Source organism: Taudactylus pleione, unplaced genomic scaffold (assembly GCF_031769625.1).
Source record: "Taudactylus pleione unplaced genomic scaffold, aTauple2 ptg000275l, whole genome shotgun sequence".
Taxonomy (NCBI): Eukaryota; Metazoa; Chordata; class Amphibia; order Anura; family Myobatrachidae; genus Taudactylus; species Taudactylus pleione.
In genome coordinates this window covers 4,108,072-4,124,681 of record NW_028284677.1, presented here as the reverse complement: position 1 = coordinate 4,124,681, position 16,610 = coordinate 4,108,072, and the positions used below count along the sequence as shown (strand labels likewise).

At 45.9% G+C, this 16,610-nt stretch overlaps 1 protein-coding gene across 29 annotated transcripts in view; it reads right to left on the bottom strand.

The window, feature by feature from the left end:
- The window catches only part of AFDN (afadin, adherens junction formation factor), a 364,648-nt gene that overhangs the window by 242,128 nt on the left and 105,910 nt on the right, over positions 1–16,610 (bottom strand). For 19 of the 29 annotated variants that reach the window (XM_088481599.1, XM_088481597.1, XM_088481582.1 and 16 more), the window contains exons 2-4: positions 12,579–12,774; positions 10,553–10,668; positions 2,569–2,732 (exon numbers count right to left, since the gene is read on the bottom strand). In XM_088481599.1, coding sequence (XP_088337725.1) covers positions 2,569–2,732; positions 10,553–10,668; positions 12,579–12,774 — 476 coding nt within the window. The remainder of the gene's footprint in view (positions 1–2,568; positions 2,733–10,552; positions 10,669–12,578; positions 12,775–16,610) is intronic. The other 10 variants (XM_088481584.1, XM_088481612.1, XM_088481590.1 and 7 more) reach the window with 1 other exon arrangement.

Here is a 16,610-nt window from a genome sequence, read left to right as displayed (position 1 = left end):
GCATACAGATACCTCCAGCTCAGAAAAAATATAAATTTACTGGTAGACAATATTTAAATATTTTGTAAACATACTTCTACAGATTCTTTAACACTGGAAATGAGCACATTTAGGCATTATATTTACTTTATATTTTTGCAACCCCATAAATCTATTTACTACGAAGATAAAGAGATCAAAACGATAAAAATCGTACTATTATTATAGTATTGATACATTGCAAGCCACAGGAAACAAGCAGCCACAGCCTAAACATATGGTTTCAATGCACCTCAATAGCTGTCCCTGTCTATATCAATCCACTGCTTATTACGCTCACATGTTTTTTTGCATTTGTTGTTGACCCCCCTCCCCCCCGAACAAATAATTAAAAAAAACACAAAATTTCAGAAATTTACCCCGGGCCACTTAGACTGACTAGGATAATGTATTAATGAGAGCAAGAAAACAAAAAGCCTTTGTGCATGTTATAAAATAAAACACAAATGCATATTGTAAATGATTATGCAGAAACCTACTATACATGTAACATTAACTTGCATTGATTACATGTGACAAATATGTGTCACTCTCTCTGCTCTCTCAGGCTTACTGTGTTATGGCCGCATGTCACAAAACACTTTAAACTCAATAAACAATGCAGGCACTATGCTGCATTGGCATTACCACATTCCTGGCAAATAGCATTTTGTGATGTTTCCCAAATGTCCATCAACTTGGGTAACCTTGATGAAACAGGTCAAAGGACAGTATTTGCATGCATCCCATCTAACCTGTCAGTCTCTGGAGGGTTCTGTTTAGAATCTTCCAGCAACCAGATAGATTTTATCTACAACCTACTACACTAAGTGAAGTAGAGTTCTGCAAGCAAAGTAAAAATAGTGTGTATATTCACAATCAGCTAGTGACCATGTATCCTACATAGGGCCATATCCAATCAGCCCCGAACACTGTTCGTGCGCTAACTGATCCCAGCAATCGGCAAAAACCAGGGATTTTTCGACGATTATCCCCGATTTTCGACGAGATTTTTTTTCTCCCCATCCTATTATTTCGGGAGAAATAATAGGATAGTTCGCCCATTAACACATAGGAGTCGTGATAAACTTGCGGACCTATGTGTTCTCGCCCTTTTTGGGAGGAAAAAAAAGGCACTTATCTAGGATTATTTTTTTAGGACACATCATGTCCCCCCCCAAAAAAACCCTGATAAGTGCAGTTGTCAGGCCGACTTCGGGGCTAATTGGATAGCCCCAAGCGAGCCTGGGCGAGCTAATTAGCCGCGGTAATTTACCGCGGCTAATTGGATATGGCCCATAGTTTTAATTGTCATGCTTGCACACATTCCAGTGGTCATTAAAGTGTAACCAATAAAGGGGGAAAATAGAAATTGGGTGAATAGAGGAATTATTTAAATGTTTAACAGAACAATGACCTAACAGATGAATCGTAAGCATAATCCATATAAAGTGTAGCAACAAATATTATGACTACGAAACATTGGACATGGATAAGGAACACAGCATTGGAATATGCAGTGTCAATTTCAGGGTGGTGCATTATGCAAATCCTTACAGAACCTGAGTCAGAGACATGGAGAAAGCAGGCCTCCTCTCTATCCTGTTCCCAACCTTAAGGCATTATACATCACTGATCAGTGGAAACAGAAGATGCTTTTAACGTAGGGAATGCGTTCATTATTTTGAGGACTGCTACAGTGCTGAATATCATACCACAGGCAGCATCTGGTGCTCCCTAAAAGAGGAGTGTGGCTGTGGTCACTGAATGGTGCCTGCAGCTGTAATATGAAACGTATTGATCTTTATGGAAATAAGGGTATACTTTTACCCTGAAACGAACCAGCGCTGATTGCACACCAAATATGTCCTTTGCTGGATGGTGCAAAATTGACAGTGTGTACATAATGCATGTACTAGGGCTTCATGGTCTTTCAGATTACATACAATTTAAGCTGCATTCACAATTTGAAAATATAACTAGAATCCTGTGGATACTTATTAAACCATTCTGTGCCTAGGAGAGAGACACTGCATTGTATATATCAGGGGCTCTCAATTCCAATTGTCCAATACCAACAGGTCATGTTTTTTAGATTTCTTTAATCATGCACAAGTTAAGGCCCCCATACATCAGAGATTGATTGCAGCAATCGTGCAATTTGCAATCGATTGTGTATAAAAATCTTTCCCTATTTCAATCGATTGCAGATTGCAGTATTGCCACAATCGATTGAAAAAGTGAAAGATTTTTATACACAATCGATTGCAAATTGCACGATTGCTGCAATCAATCTCTGATGTATGGGGGCCTTTAATCAATCTATTTTGCTGGGTCAGTGATTAACCCACCTGTTTCCACAGACAGAAATCATCAAAACATGACCTGTTGGGAAAACTTGATGGTTGAGAACCACTGGTGGACTGAATTATAATAAATCACACAACGCGCTCGCAGTAACGGTTTAAACAGACCCATGTCCTGTTCTCAAAACTATAAACAGAGACACCAGGGATGAAATAAAAGCAGAAAACAAAATGTGCCACATACGAGTCATCCTTCATTTGAGGTCCATCTTCTCTATCAGTTAAGGACTTCATAGCTTCTTTCTCACGTCTCTTCTTCTCTTTTTTTTCCTTTTTAGATAGAGTCCTCTTGAAATTTTGTATTACCCCTTCCTTTTCCTGTTTCTCGGGTCCATTACTCTGGGACTTCTAGTGTCAAAGCAAATATAAATCTCAATTGCGGCCTTGAAGTCTAGAACTACAAACCTAAACACCATATCAGAACATAATGTTGCATTTCCTGTAGAGAAGCTCACCAAACATTATATGGTCCTACTGAGTAAATATGTAATGGAGAAGTCAATACAAGAAATAAATCAAAAACATAATTTGAGAACACAGATGTGTACTCATACACCTAGCCTCAATATGCCATGCGGTATGAGTGAGCCGCCATGTCCTGTGCTACACTGCTAGTGCCTGAAAATGCATCTTAGGGTCGGATTCAATTAGATGTAAAAAGCCGAAAAAGTTTTGCCTATTGCCGCTTTTCGACACATACGATAAAATTACATTACACATAAATATAAAAACCAAAAATACACTGTAATTCAATCTTAGGTTTCTAGTTTTCCAATCTTTAGATTGTAAACCTTCAGATTTGCAATTAAAAGTCCACCTTGCATAAACCAAATTGGGAATTGCTAATTTGTGTCCTTAACTTTAGTGTTAAAGATATATAACCAAGTCAGGTGTTTATCTCCAAAAAATATGAGATATGGTAAGAACTTACCTTTGTTATCTCTATTTCTACGAAGTCCGTAGGGTTCCACAGGTTACCTTGGGGTATAGGTGATGACGTCAGGCATCGGGCACCATAGAGTTAAGTTTTCAGCCTCCCAGGATGCACTAGGGTCCCCCTCCTATACCCCGCCCCCGAGCCAAAGCATCTCAGTTATGTACCAAGCCATAGGCCGGAGGAGGAGAAGGAAGAGAGAGAAAAAAGATCTGGATGCACACAAGAATCACATTCTCACCAGAGGGAGACGGAAAAACCGGTGACCAGAGTAAAGCCCATCTGCAGCACAAGTGCGACAGGGCGGGAGTCCTGTGGAATCTTATGGACTTCGTAGAAATAGAGATAATAAAGGTAAGTTCTTACCATATCTCATATTTTCTACATCAGGGTCCATAGGGTATCCACAGGATACCTTGGGGATATCCCAAAGCAGTATCCTTCAAGGGTGGGGACGCTCCTGTGCTGAAAGGAGAATCCGCCGCCCGAAGGAAGCATCCTGAGAGGCAAAAGGTGTCAAACACGTAATACCTCACAAAGGTATGGACAGAGGACCACGTGGCAGCCTTGCAGATCTGGACTGCAGAGGCACCACGTCGAGCTGCCCACGAAGGACCCACAGACCTAGTGGAATGAGCCCTCACAGAGGAAGGAACCGGAAGGCCTTCATGAAGATAAGCTTCAGAAATTGCCATACGAATCCAGCCTGCCAAAGTCTGCTTTGAAGCAGGCCAACCCTTTTTACGGAAGCCATAGAGGACAAACAAGGCGTCCAACTTCCTAAACGAAGAAGTGCAGTCAACATAAATCCTTAAGGCCCGCAAAGCGTCCAAAGTGGCCTCACCCACTGAAAGATCAGATGAGTTAAAAGCCGGCACAACGATTTCCTCTTTGATATGGAAACGTGAAACAATTTTGGGAAGAAATTCAGGACGAGTGCGCAGCACTGCCCTGTTCCTATGAAAAATCAGGAAAGGGGGTCTACAGGAGAGAGCCCCTAAGTCAGAAACACGTCTGGCCGAAGCAATGGCCAGAAGGAAAATTGTTTTAGCTGTCAGCCATTTAAGGTCCACTGAGCCCAGTGGTTCAAACGGCGGTCCCTGGAGAGCCCTCAGGACCACAGCTAAATCCCAAGGCGCCACCGGTGGAACAAATGTCGGCTGAATTCGAAGAACACCTTGCATAAAGGTGCACACATCAGGGATTGCAGCAATCCTACAATGAAACCAGACAGACAGGGCAGACACCTGCACCTTCAGAGAAGCAAGGCGAAGCCCATGGTCTAGTCCCGCCTGTAGGAAAGCCAACACTCTAGACAGACGGAACTCCCGAGGTGCATAACCTCTCGGTCGACACCACTGGAAGAATGTATGCCACACACGATGGTATATCCTTGCAGAAAAAGGTTTCCGAGCTCTCAGCATAGTTTGTACTACAGAGCTGGAAAACCCCCTGGACCTTAACATGGCCGTCTCAACAGCCACGCCGTCAAAGACAGCCGAGTCAGGTCCGGGTGAAGACAAGGACCCTGTGACAGCAGGTCTGGTCGTAGCGGCAACCGCAGAGGAATGTCCACGGACAGACTCTGAAGGTCTGAGAACCAGTGCCGCCTGGGCCACGCGGGAGCTATTAACAGGAGCGTCCCTCCTTCCTGTTTGAATTCCCGGATTACCCGTGGAAGAAGGGAAAATGGAGGAAAGAGATAAGCAAACCGGAACGTCCACTGGATGGACAGAGCATCCACCAGAGACGCCTTTTCGTCTCTTGTTCGAGACCCGTACACCGGCAACTTCTTGTTGTGACGTGATGCCATGAGGTCTATCTCTGGAAGACCCCACCTGTCCACCAGAAGTTGAAAGACGTTCTGGTGCAGAGACCACTCCACCGGATGAACGTCCTGGTGACTGAGAAAGTCTGCCTCCCAGTTAAGGACTCCCGGGATGAATACTGCTGATATGGCCGGGAGATTGCATTCTGCCCAGACCAGGATGCGGGACACCTCTACGAGTGCCGCCCGACTTCGGGTTCCTCCTTGCCGATTTATGTAGGCCACGGTGGTGGCGTTGTCCGACTGGACCTACACGGGGTGACCTTGGAGAACCCGATGTGCCTGCTGGAGAGCCTTGAAAACCGCGCGGAGCTCCAAGATGTTTATTGGAAGCTCCTTTTCCGCCTGAGTCCATCTGCCCTGGAACAAGTGTGGACCAGTGACAGCTCCCCAGCCCCGAAGGCTGGCGTCCGTTGTTAACAGGACCCAGTTCGCCACCCAAAATGGACGACCCTTGTTGAGATGTGTCGTCTGCAACCACAAGGCTAGGGACAGGCGAACCTACGGAGTGAGCACCATCGTCTTGAACTTTAGACTCTGAGGCAGTCCATTCCATTTCGACAGGATCCATTGCTGCAGAGGTCTGGAGTGAAACTGGGCATATTCCACCATGTCGAATACAGACACCATGGAGCCCAGTAACCTCATCGCCGAGTGCAGAGACAATCGGCGACTCTGCAGACAACGGCGCACCCTCAACTGTAAGGCAGAGATCTTTTCCCCTGTCACAAAGATCCTCTGCTGTCTGGAGTCCAATAAGGCTCTGAGGTGCAAAATCCACTGCGACGGGATCAGGGTGGACTTTTGCCAGTTTATTAACCAGCCGTGACGTTGCAGTACTGCAATCGTCAAGTCCAAGTGGCGTAGAAGGAGCTCTGGAGATCCTGCTACCAACAGAAGGTCGGCTAGGTACGGCAACATGCGGACTCCCTACAGCCGCAGGTAAGCCGCCATGACCGCCATGACCTTGGTGAACACTTGCAGTGCTGTCGTCAGGCCAAAAGGTAACGCCCGGAACTGGAAGTGATCGTTGCGGATTGCAAACCTGAGGAACTGTTGATGGCGTAAAAGAATAGGGACATGCAGGTAAGCGTCCTGTATGTCCAACGACACCATGTAATCCCCAGGTTCCAGCGCCAGAATGATAGACCGTAGGGTCTCCATCCGAAACCGTGGCACCCGCAAGGACTTGTTGAGGGCCTTGAGAACCCAATTGTCTGTCGTGGTTATCGACCAACACTGGGCGAACTGCAGCAGGCGGCCTCCCACTTTGGGATCCCTCAAAGGGAGGCCCGGACCGTCAGGCCGCAGGTTTGTCATCTGACTTAGGGGCCGGACGTCTGGTACTCAAGGCCTGTTTCCTGAGCTTGGCTGATTTTTTGGGGCCAGCCTGTCGGGGAAAAGACTGTGCTTTAGGCCTACCCTGGGCCCTGTAAGGCCGAAAGGATGATGTACCCGAACTGGAAGGGACCGCAGCAGACGGGAGACATGCAGATTTGGCTGCCGCCAACGTGGCCACATTTTGTCCAGATCCGGACCAAATAGGACTTCTCCATTAAAAGGCAAAGCTTCCAAGCCCTTTTTGGAATCAGCGTCCGCCTTCCAAGATCGCAACCATAAGGTGGGACGAGCAGCCACAGCTGCCGAAGAAATCCGAGATGTGAGGGTACCGATATCCAAGGCCGCTTCATTGATGCAAGTGGCCGAATCCCGAAGATTGCCTACCAACTCGGCCTGTTCAGCCGAACAGTCGGAATCCAAAGAGGCCTCCAAACTATCAGCCCAGTGCTCCATAGCTCTGGCTACCCAACATACGGCCTTAGCCGGTCTGGATTCCCCCCCCCCCCCGCGAGGGAATAAATGGACTTTAGGCACATCTCCACCTTGCGGTCCGTAGCATCCCTCAAGAAGGACATGGGCAATGTGGCACTTCGGACTAGGCATGTCACATGAGAATCCACCTGTGGAGGGGATTCCCACTTAGAAAAAGAATTGTCCGCAAACGGATAAGCCACCGTTAAGCGCCTCTGAGGCTGATACCGTTTACCAGGGTGTTTCCACGCCTCCTCTAAATGGTCTACTAACTGACCTGAAAGAGGAAACACTTAAAAAAGGCATATTTGGACTTGGACACCGGAGGATCGTCATCCTCAATAACTAAAGCTGTGCGGACTGCCCGAATAAGGCCAGGAATATAAACCTTGGACTTAGCGTCCGACTCTTTAGTACGGAGAGGTTCTTGGTCAGATAGATCCAGAATCTCAACATCATCGGACGTCACGTCGTCATCCTCATAAGGAACAGACAGAGACGCCACAGGCCGCAACACAGACTCCCCTTGTAACACGTCCGACAAATGCTGTACTGAATTTGTCAGTGAATTAACCCACGCAGGCTCCTGTGAAACCTGGGGAGGGGAAATAGGGAGACTGTGGGGTACCATCAGTTGTCTCGGGAACCCCTGCATGGGTGATGATACCACTGACTGCTGGGACAATCCCATCTGGGAAAACGCAGGTGGCGGAGCTAACTGGCCCACCATGGTTGTAAGCGCTTTAGCGAAACAAGCCCAGGGAGGTTCCTGTATCGGAGCCGTGACAGTAACACTGCCGACATAGCCCCTCCGCGTTACCCTCCCCCTCCGCTATTGGTACATTGTACTTAGTACACATAAGCTGGAGAGGAAATTCACTCTCAGACATGATGGTAAGTATGTGACCCCTCTCACTGATACTCATTAGTATAGTGGGAGAACCACCCTGCAATCACCGCACCGCAAGGGCTTTAGCAGAAGAGGAGCAGGGAAAGTGAAATGGCTGACAGTAGAAAGTGAAAGTACAGGCAGCAGACGCTAGCAGAAGTCACATACAATGCAGAAGAAATTAATCCCTGCACTATCAGCGCTGTTCCTCAACTACGCAGACACAGAGCCTGGTAGGACACAGCGCTGCATACACAGACCTATAGTCAACGGAGGAGAGGTATGCCGGGGGAACCAGACCGCGATGCCACCGATCAGCAGCTTCCAGCAGCGTTCACCATGCTTTGCAAAGATGGCCACAGAGGAGCAGAGAGGAGGCCGGCCTGGGGGAGGAGCGCTGTCACAGGGTCAAATCGGCAGCGCAGAGAGGGCTGTGTGCAGCGGGGGAGGCGCCGGCTGTGTACAGGGAAGGCGCGCTCCCCTGGCATGCAATTAACCCCTGGGACGCCGCAGCGCTACCGCTCAGCTGCGTTCCGCTGTCCCAGGGGGGTAGTGGAAGCGCAGGTTAGTTACCTGGCTCCACGCGGCAGGCAGTCCGCAGGGAGCCCCCTGCCTGGGGACTCTGGACCATGTGTTCAGCAGGGACCCACCACGGGACCCTGCTGCTTACCTGTTGCCCTCTTGAATCCGGGCATGGTCCGAAATATCTGGGGTCACCGCTAGCCGTGACCCCAGATGCTTACCAGCATCCCCGGATCAGTACCGGCGTTCTAGTACCGGCGGGGTGTAGGGGAGACAGCATGGACGTCAGTAGTGACTGTCCATGCTGTACATCCAGATGTGCAGCCACAGCTGCCTCGTAGAAAACTTCAGGGGCTATCCTTAGCCCCCCTCTAAACAGGTGCTCTGACTCCGAGCCGGGCACCAACGAAACTGGGATGCCTTGGCTCGGGGGCGGGATATAGGAGGGGGACCCTAGTGCATCCTGGGAGGCTGAAAACAACTCTATGGTGCCCGATGCCGGACGTCATTACCTATTCCCCAAGGTCTCCTGTGGATACCCTATGGACCCTGATGTAGAAATATGTAGCCAGTTCAACCTCTTATCTCCAACCTCCCTTTTATAATTTGATGAAAGTCCCGTGATCCAGACTAGCAGCCCACCAGGTTATGCAGCATTACACAATACTTGCAGTCTTTAGAGTAGCACGCTCACATTCTCTATATTCTTACCACTCCCCGTGTAAAATAAGCCGGGCTGTACTCTCATCGCTTCTTAGGTTATGCAGCGTGGACTGGTCACACGGCAGAGTCGCTTAAGGGGAGGGAGTGCGCTGCATAGTCTAATTTTTCCAGCTGGTAGTCAAAGGACATCACAAATGGCAACAGGTAGAGTTTCCCTGTTCCTTAACGTGTTTCTCTGCTATTAAGGGTAGCTGTTTCTTTAGAAAGCAATAGTGTATAATGATAAGTGCCTGACCTGGCTATATATCTTTAACACTAAAGTAAAGGACACATCAGCTATTCCCAATTTGGAGTTTTCACTTTAGGAAGTCTACTACATTCTCTTCCCTCCTAGTAAAGGTACCCTCCCCTCTAAAATCCCATCATTAGCTGTAGTTTTGCAGGGTTCTAGTGCTCACATATAGCATCATGTATCATGGCGCTAAATATTGTTTATAAAATACCTACTATGTTGATATTTAATAAAAATTTATCTTTAATCATTTACTGAGAAATATATTGCTTAGGATAGTGGTGCTACTCTAGCCTACAATTATCTGGAGTAGTAGAACTTTAAAATAATGTTGGCTTACTGGTCTCCTAATAAACAAAAGAGCTCTAGATAGGCCACAGACTGGTGAATTCAATGATGAGGTCACCGTAAACATACCGTACTTTCTACATAATTATATCTTGTAGTGCTATAAGCAGATACCCTCAGTATGGTAACCAAGAATCGATGCAGTGACTATAGCTATCTGGCAGTGATGTAGGAGAAACTTAATACTAAAACTAAATAATCAAATGCATTTTGTTAATAATCAGAATTTCCAATACATACCTATGACACAATGCTCTGGTCCTGGACTTCCCTGGTAATTTAAGATTGGTGGCAGCTCCAGAGGTGAGGCTGCAGTACTGTCCACAATTCAAATAGGGGAGTCACACCAACTGCCAGTGAATCCCAACCAGTGATGTTTGGCAGCGGTTGAAATGGCAGTTGGTGTGATTCCCCTATTAGACTTTTGAACTGCGCTGGCAGCCCCACCTCTTACCAGGGAAGTCCAGGAGCAGAGCATTGTGTCCTTCCTGGAGAGGGTCATGTTGGGAGGTATGATACCTGATTCTTCACTTTCGCCAAAATACATTTATGTTTATTATAAAGAACGATTTAATTTTGTATTTATTCCTTATAGTTTTCAACTTCTGTTCTCTTTGTTCTGGGCTTCTACTGGAGGGGAGAGGTATCTAAAAAGCTTATGGGGGTGGGGCTGAACACCTTGTGTCATTAAGCTCCGTAAAGTGATGCAATTCTTAGAGAAAAGTACCAAATGCATCATATTTTATTATGTAAGTATTATGGTGTGGTGGCGTTGGGTTCTAAGCTTAATACTCTTAATAACAGGACAAATATGATTCCAAATCAGTTAACTATTTGTTAATGTCATAATCTGTATACAGTATTTATGAAGGAAACATACCTTTGGTGGAAGAATGTCATTTTCATTCTTAAGCACAAATCTTCCTTCCCGGTCATCTTTATTCCAGTTAAGCTGAACCACCAAAGGCTTCTCATCAACATCAAGTCTTCTTTCTTCTTCAAAATACCAAACCACAAATTAGGGAAAAAAGCCAAAGAACACCCTGATTCTTATTGTAATAAGGACAGCATGGAAAACACAATCTATAAAAATCATTATAAAATCACGAAGTATCTCATAGATACTATTGAACATAAAAATGCAAAACAACAAGTCACTTGAACTTGGCAAGCATCTAAAAAGCATTGACCTGAATTGCTGGGTTGTAAAGTTTCACTGTCTACCAAACTTTATAACATGAATCCAAGTTTTAAAGAAATGTTGCAGCAAAAATATTTGTGAAAATGTATCACATAATCCCGCAAGCTTGTTAGAGCATGGGCACGAACAGCTTCGCAACACTTTCGCTCTTCCATGGTACTAAGTAGCTATTAGTGGTAACATTATTTTCTGTTAAATGCTAGAAGTTGTCGTGCTTTAAATGTTAAAAAATTGTATTTAATTTGAAGTTCCGTGTTGGGTGTGCTGTGGAATATAAGGAGAGATCATACGGAGAAGATGCAAGGAGAGACCCAGAAAGAAAGACTAGAATGATGGATGCACATGTGAGGGAGTTTACAGGTGGGGAAAAACTACAAACTGATATTGCAGTCTAGCATTTTGTATTGCAGAATTAATTTGATACTAGCAACAGCTAAAGAGAACCTGTCAGACTATACATAATATTATTTAGGTTTTCAATATTTAGGGCCTTAGTATGTATTATAAAAAGAGAAGGAAAAAAACAGAAACCTGTCACTCACTACACATAAAACACAATCCTCAGTGTTCATAGCTCAACTATCAGCACACACTGCCTCCTCCAGAGCGGTCTTCCTGCTTTACCTACAACGCTCTCCTGCTGCAGGAGATCAAAGACGTCAGCCTAGGAGTACTTACACTACTACACAGCGTGCAGCATATTGTATCTGCCCAGCAATCTCTTAAATAAATGTAGAACCTGATGACAGCTACATTCTATTGTTGTTCAGGACTGCAATTAAAGAACACCTAAACTATGAGACTTTCAAGTCTGTTGAGAACATGGACTGAATGCATTAATCTGCAATGGATTTCTTAAGATTTTGGTAAAAAGAAAAAAAAAGACATAATTGAAGAAAAATTTAATTTTAACCAATTATTTTGTAATGCTCTCATGAAAGTAGCTGCTTTGTATCACATATTATTTATAATCTATTATGGAAGAGACCTTCATAATTGGGTTACTGCTCCCATGAGATAAGGTGAAGATCCTAGAGGTCACATGGGTAGATGAGATCTCTCCCAAAGCCTCCTCCTTCCTCCCGCTCATGTCTGTCCAACAATCACCAGTTTCAGAAACGTCAATGGAAGAAGAGAGCACATAGTGAGACCAATAACCTGCACTTTCTCCAGCAGCGGTTGTGAGCACTGACTGACAGGAGAGAGAGGACACTGGGAACAAAGCTTTAGTTGTGGAAAATTTCATACTTTCCCTCAACTCTCAAAATGTTTAGTTTTAGGAAAATTTTTACAAAAATTCAGATTTTTTTTATATTTTAACCTTTTGAAAGTTGTTCACCTCGAAAACAATGATAAGCTCCTATGTAATATTTAAGCAGCCCTACAATTCACTGATATCCTTTCATGCTTGGTATACTTATTAGGAACCCATTCCTAATATGTAGGTACATATTACAGGAATGTAAAAATGTAATTTTACATATATATATATATATATATATAACGATCACAGAAAACAGACTGCCATTTGAAAACCAGTACATATTGCACCTTTGCATTTATTAAATACGTGTCATATACTATTCAACTGCAATAGATTAAATAAAAAGAACTGTGCAAAATCATTATCGCTTAGATAATGGTATTTTTTAATATACATGTCAATTACACAGAATAGTGTAAATCATAATTAGAATGCACTCACCGCCGCTGACATGAACTTCATATAAAGAGTACCGCGGAGAAGACAGCATCCTCATATCAGGTCGAAACTTTTCTGCCAAGGTTTCTATGACATCCTGTGTGGTGGCTGTGCTGGAGACTCTGATGCATTTTGTAGCAAAGTTTCCTGCAGCTTTATCTTGGAAATAAAATCTCATCACGCCATGGAACTCCAACTCCTGCAAACAGACACACAATGTTTATTAAAAAAAAAATTACATGCATATGGGGTTTCCTTTTGCATGCAGTGTTCCAACTAATATTGTGTGGCGAAAAGCAATTTTGTGCAGAATGAGGTTTCATCATTACACTGCACACAAGTTAAATAGTGGATGGGTTATAAACAATAGATCTTTCTTACAGAAACATCTATTCACAGAAGAACATACTAATACCTCTTTTCCACCAAAAACCCGGGTCCAACCTGGGTTTTTGGACATGGTTCCAACCCAGGTCAGACCCCATTTACACTGCACCTTCGATCTGGGTTACGCATAGGTCAGCCCTGTTCACACTGAATCCAGGTCTGCCCTACTAAATCTGTGAGGTCATAAAAAGTGAGAGGTGACTGCTCCACAACCACCAATCAGCTCATTTTAGGCATGACCCAGGTCGGATAACCCGGGTTGCACCGTTTACACTGCACCATTTCCTGGGTCCAGCCCTGGTAGCTACCTGGGTTGGATTGCTGTGTCACTTGACCCGGGTTATTTTTCTGGGACCCTTTTACACTGAACTGCAACCCGGGTAGACCCAGCAAAAACCCAGTCTTTTTTGCTCTGATGTAAAAGGGGTATAACAGCCTCACAGCCTCAAAATGGCCACAATTAAATAGATATGTACACACAATTAGTTTTTGTTTGTTTGTTTTTTAAAATAAGTAGCAAACACAAGGCAAGCACCACCACCCCGGAAAGGGGTTACCCTCCGGTCACTAGACAGTAGTCTCTATGCCACCACAAGCAAAATACACTTTCAGTCTCTGCTTGGTGGTTCTGCCTCCCCACCAGCACATCTACTCCTATTTTGTGCACTTAAATTAGTATTTATCAAGGAAGAAAGGGATCACAATACACAGCAATCTACTCGCTTTGAAGAAATTTAGCTTGCCTGTCCTAACGAAACTCACATGATTGGGTTGGAGTAAGCACATAAAGGGGTTAAACTCAGCTTGCTGTTAGCTATTCAATTCAGTGCCTGATTAGGCCAACTAAGGTATTTATTCTCGCACCCTCCAGAAATCCAACTAAAGTGTCAGCCGCGAGGCTGTTTGCCAGCTTAGCACAGCACTAACAGCCTCGCGACTGGTATTTTAGTCAGAGAAAGCCGGTTATCACTTGCCTTCCTTTAATTAACTTTCCCTGCCTGTAACCTCCAATGACCTGTCCCTCACAACCTAGCCTACACTAACTAAAACTATCCTCTGGCACATATATCCCTCTTTGATGTGCTTTCTAACCCAGCTCCGTTAACCGGTTGTTGATGTGACCTAATTTCAAGACCTCACACACTTCCTATGTTACTTCTTCCACCTCAACCTCCACATACTGTACTTCCACTGACTAAACAGGGGGGGTCGGTCACGAGGAAGGGCAGGAATTAAAATAAAATAGCAGGCGTAGGTGTATTGTGTGGTCAGGGAGTGGGAACATGGTTAGGGGTAGTGTGTGTGGAGGGAGGGGGAGTAGAGTTAGGTGTAGTGTGTGCGGGGAGGGGGAGCAGGGTTAGGGGTAGTGTAGAGAGTGGTAGTAGCAGGGTTGGGGTAGTGTCGTGTGAGCGGGAAGCAGGAGCAGAGTTAGCGGTAGTATAGCGTGTGTAGAGAGCAGGAGCAAGGTCAGGGGTAGGGTCGTGTGAGCGGGAAGCAGGAGCAGGGTTAGTATAGTGTGTGCAGAGAGTGGGAGCAGGGTCAGGGGTAGCGTCGTGTGAGCGGGAAGCAGGAGCAGAGTTAGGGGGTAGTATAGTGTGTGCAGAGAGCAGGAGCAGGGGTAGTTTCGTGTGTGCAGAGAGCAGGAGCAGGGTTAGGGGTAGTTTCGTGTGAGCGGGAAGCAGGAGCAGGGTTAGGTGTAGTATAGTGTGTGCAGAGAGCAGGAGCAGGGTTAGGGGTAGTGTCGGAGTGGGAAGCAGGAGCAGGGTTAGGTGTAGTATAGTGTGTGTTGGAGAGCGGGAGCAGGGTTAGGAGTAGTGTCGTGTGAGCGGGGAGCAGGGTTAGGAGTAGTATACTGTGTGCAGGAAGCAGGAGCAGGGTTAGGGGTAGTATAGTGTGTGCAGAGAGCGGGAGCAGGGTCAGGGGTAGTGTCATGGGAGTGGGAAGCAGGAGCAGGGTTAGGTGTAGTATAGTGTGTGCAGAGAGCGGGAGCAGGGTTAGGGGTAGTGTCGTGGGAGTGGGAAGCAGGAGCAGGGTTAGGTGTAGTATAGTGTGTGCAGAGAGCGGGAGCAGGGTTAGGAGTAGTGTCGTGTGAGCAGGGAGCAGGGTTAGGAGTAGTATACTGTGTGCAGGAAGCAGGAGCAGGGTTAGGGGTAGTATAGTGTGTGTAGAGAGCGGGAGCTGGATTAGTGGTAGTGTATTTGTGCAGAGAGCGGGAGCAGGGTTGGTGGTAGTGTAGTTTGTGCGGAGAGCGGGTCTTCCCAAGAACTATGTAATATGTGACCCATCCTACCTGCTGGGTAATCTTTATTGTTCAGCATGCAATCACTGGGAGCAGGACACGTGTCGGGGGTCTCAGTGCTGCTCAAAACGCCTGAAAATGGCCATTTTTCCAGCGTTTTGAGCATGTGCAGTGAGGAAATCGCTGGGAAAATGGAGGCCATAGCATTTCCCCGGCAATCTGTACATGCGCAGTAGACTCTGGGCACATTCTAATGCCCAGAGTCTACTGCTGCTGCGGTGGCCGGACAGCCGCGTCAGTCATCTGCCAGCTGCCGGGGAGAGAGGAGGGGGCCCCAGAAGGGGAATGCACACGGGCCCCCTCCTCTCTTAAGATGCCCTTGACTGGGAGATTGTGTAATGAGGATATCATTGCAAAGACAATTTGTATTGGATTTTGTCTGCCTTTGTCATTGGTAACTCTAGCAGCAAAAAGCTGTGCTGTTGCACTTTCATTATAAATTATGATTTAAAAGTGAAAAGCTTCTTAAAAATGCCACTTGGCACTTTGTAGCTTTCAGACTTTGTCAGAGGCCCTTATTCAGCAGTGCACAGGTCCTGCATGATCGTATGCAGAGCGTCAGCTGACTGTCAGTGATTGTGTCTGTGGGTAGGGAGAAGGCTGCCACAGCATCCATTTCCCAAAAAGGAGAAGTTGCCGCCGTTGGGGGCATAACATGAATGGGCACTACTATGTGGTGTAACGTGATTAAGGGGCACTACTGTGTGACGAAACATGAATAAGGGACTCCACTACGTGGTGTAATGTGACTAAGAGACACTACTGTGCAGTGTAATGTGACTAAGGGGCACTACTACGTGGTGTAATGTGAGGGGCACTAATGTGCGGCATATTATTAATTGGTGGTGCTACTGTGTGGTCACGCCCCTTCCCAGCAAGATCACACCTGTGTTTTTGGGGGGTTTTCGACGCATGGCTTTGGCGCACCCTCTCCCTTCTTCAATTGTGGATGGGGCACCAATGCTCTTGATGTACACAGGGCACCAAAATGTGTAGTTATGGTTCTGCTTTGGTGTGCACAGATGTGTCCTCCTCTGTGTTCAGCACCCCCTACCCTAAAAAAATCCTACAGTGATCACTATCTAATCCTCTACAATTGCTAAACTAGGGCTTGGTGAACATTTAAAAGCATCTGAGTATAAGGAGGAAAGACAAATAATGTAAAGGGAATAAATCGGAAACAAAAATATATAGTGTTATGGATTGTTTGAAGAAGGGGGCCCCAAATCTGTGTCTTGCTTAGGGCCCCATGAGGCCTAAATCCGCCTCTGGTACCAGGTTGTTTTGCCATTCTCTGTCTGTACCCCCCTTCAGACAGAAGAGCAAATTACCGGGTCAAAAAATTCAAC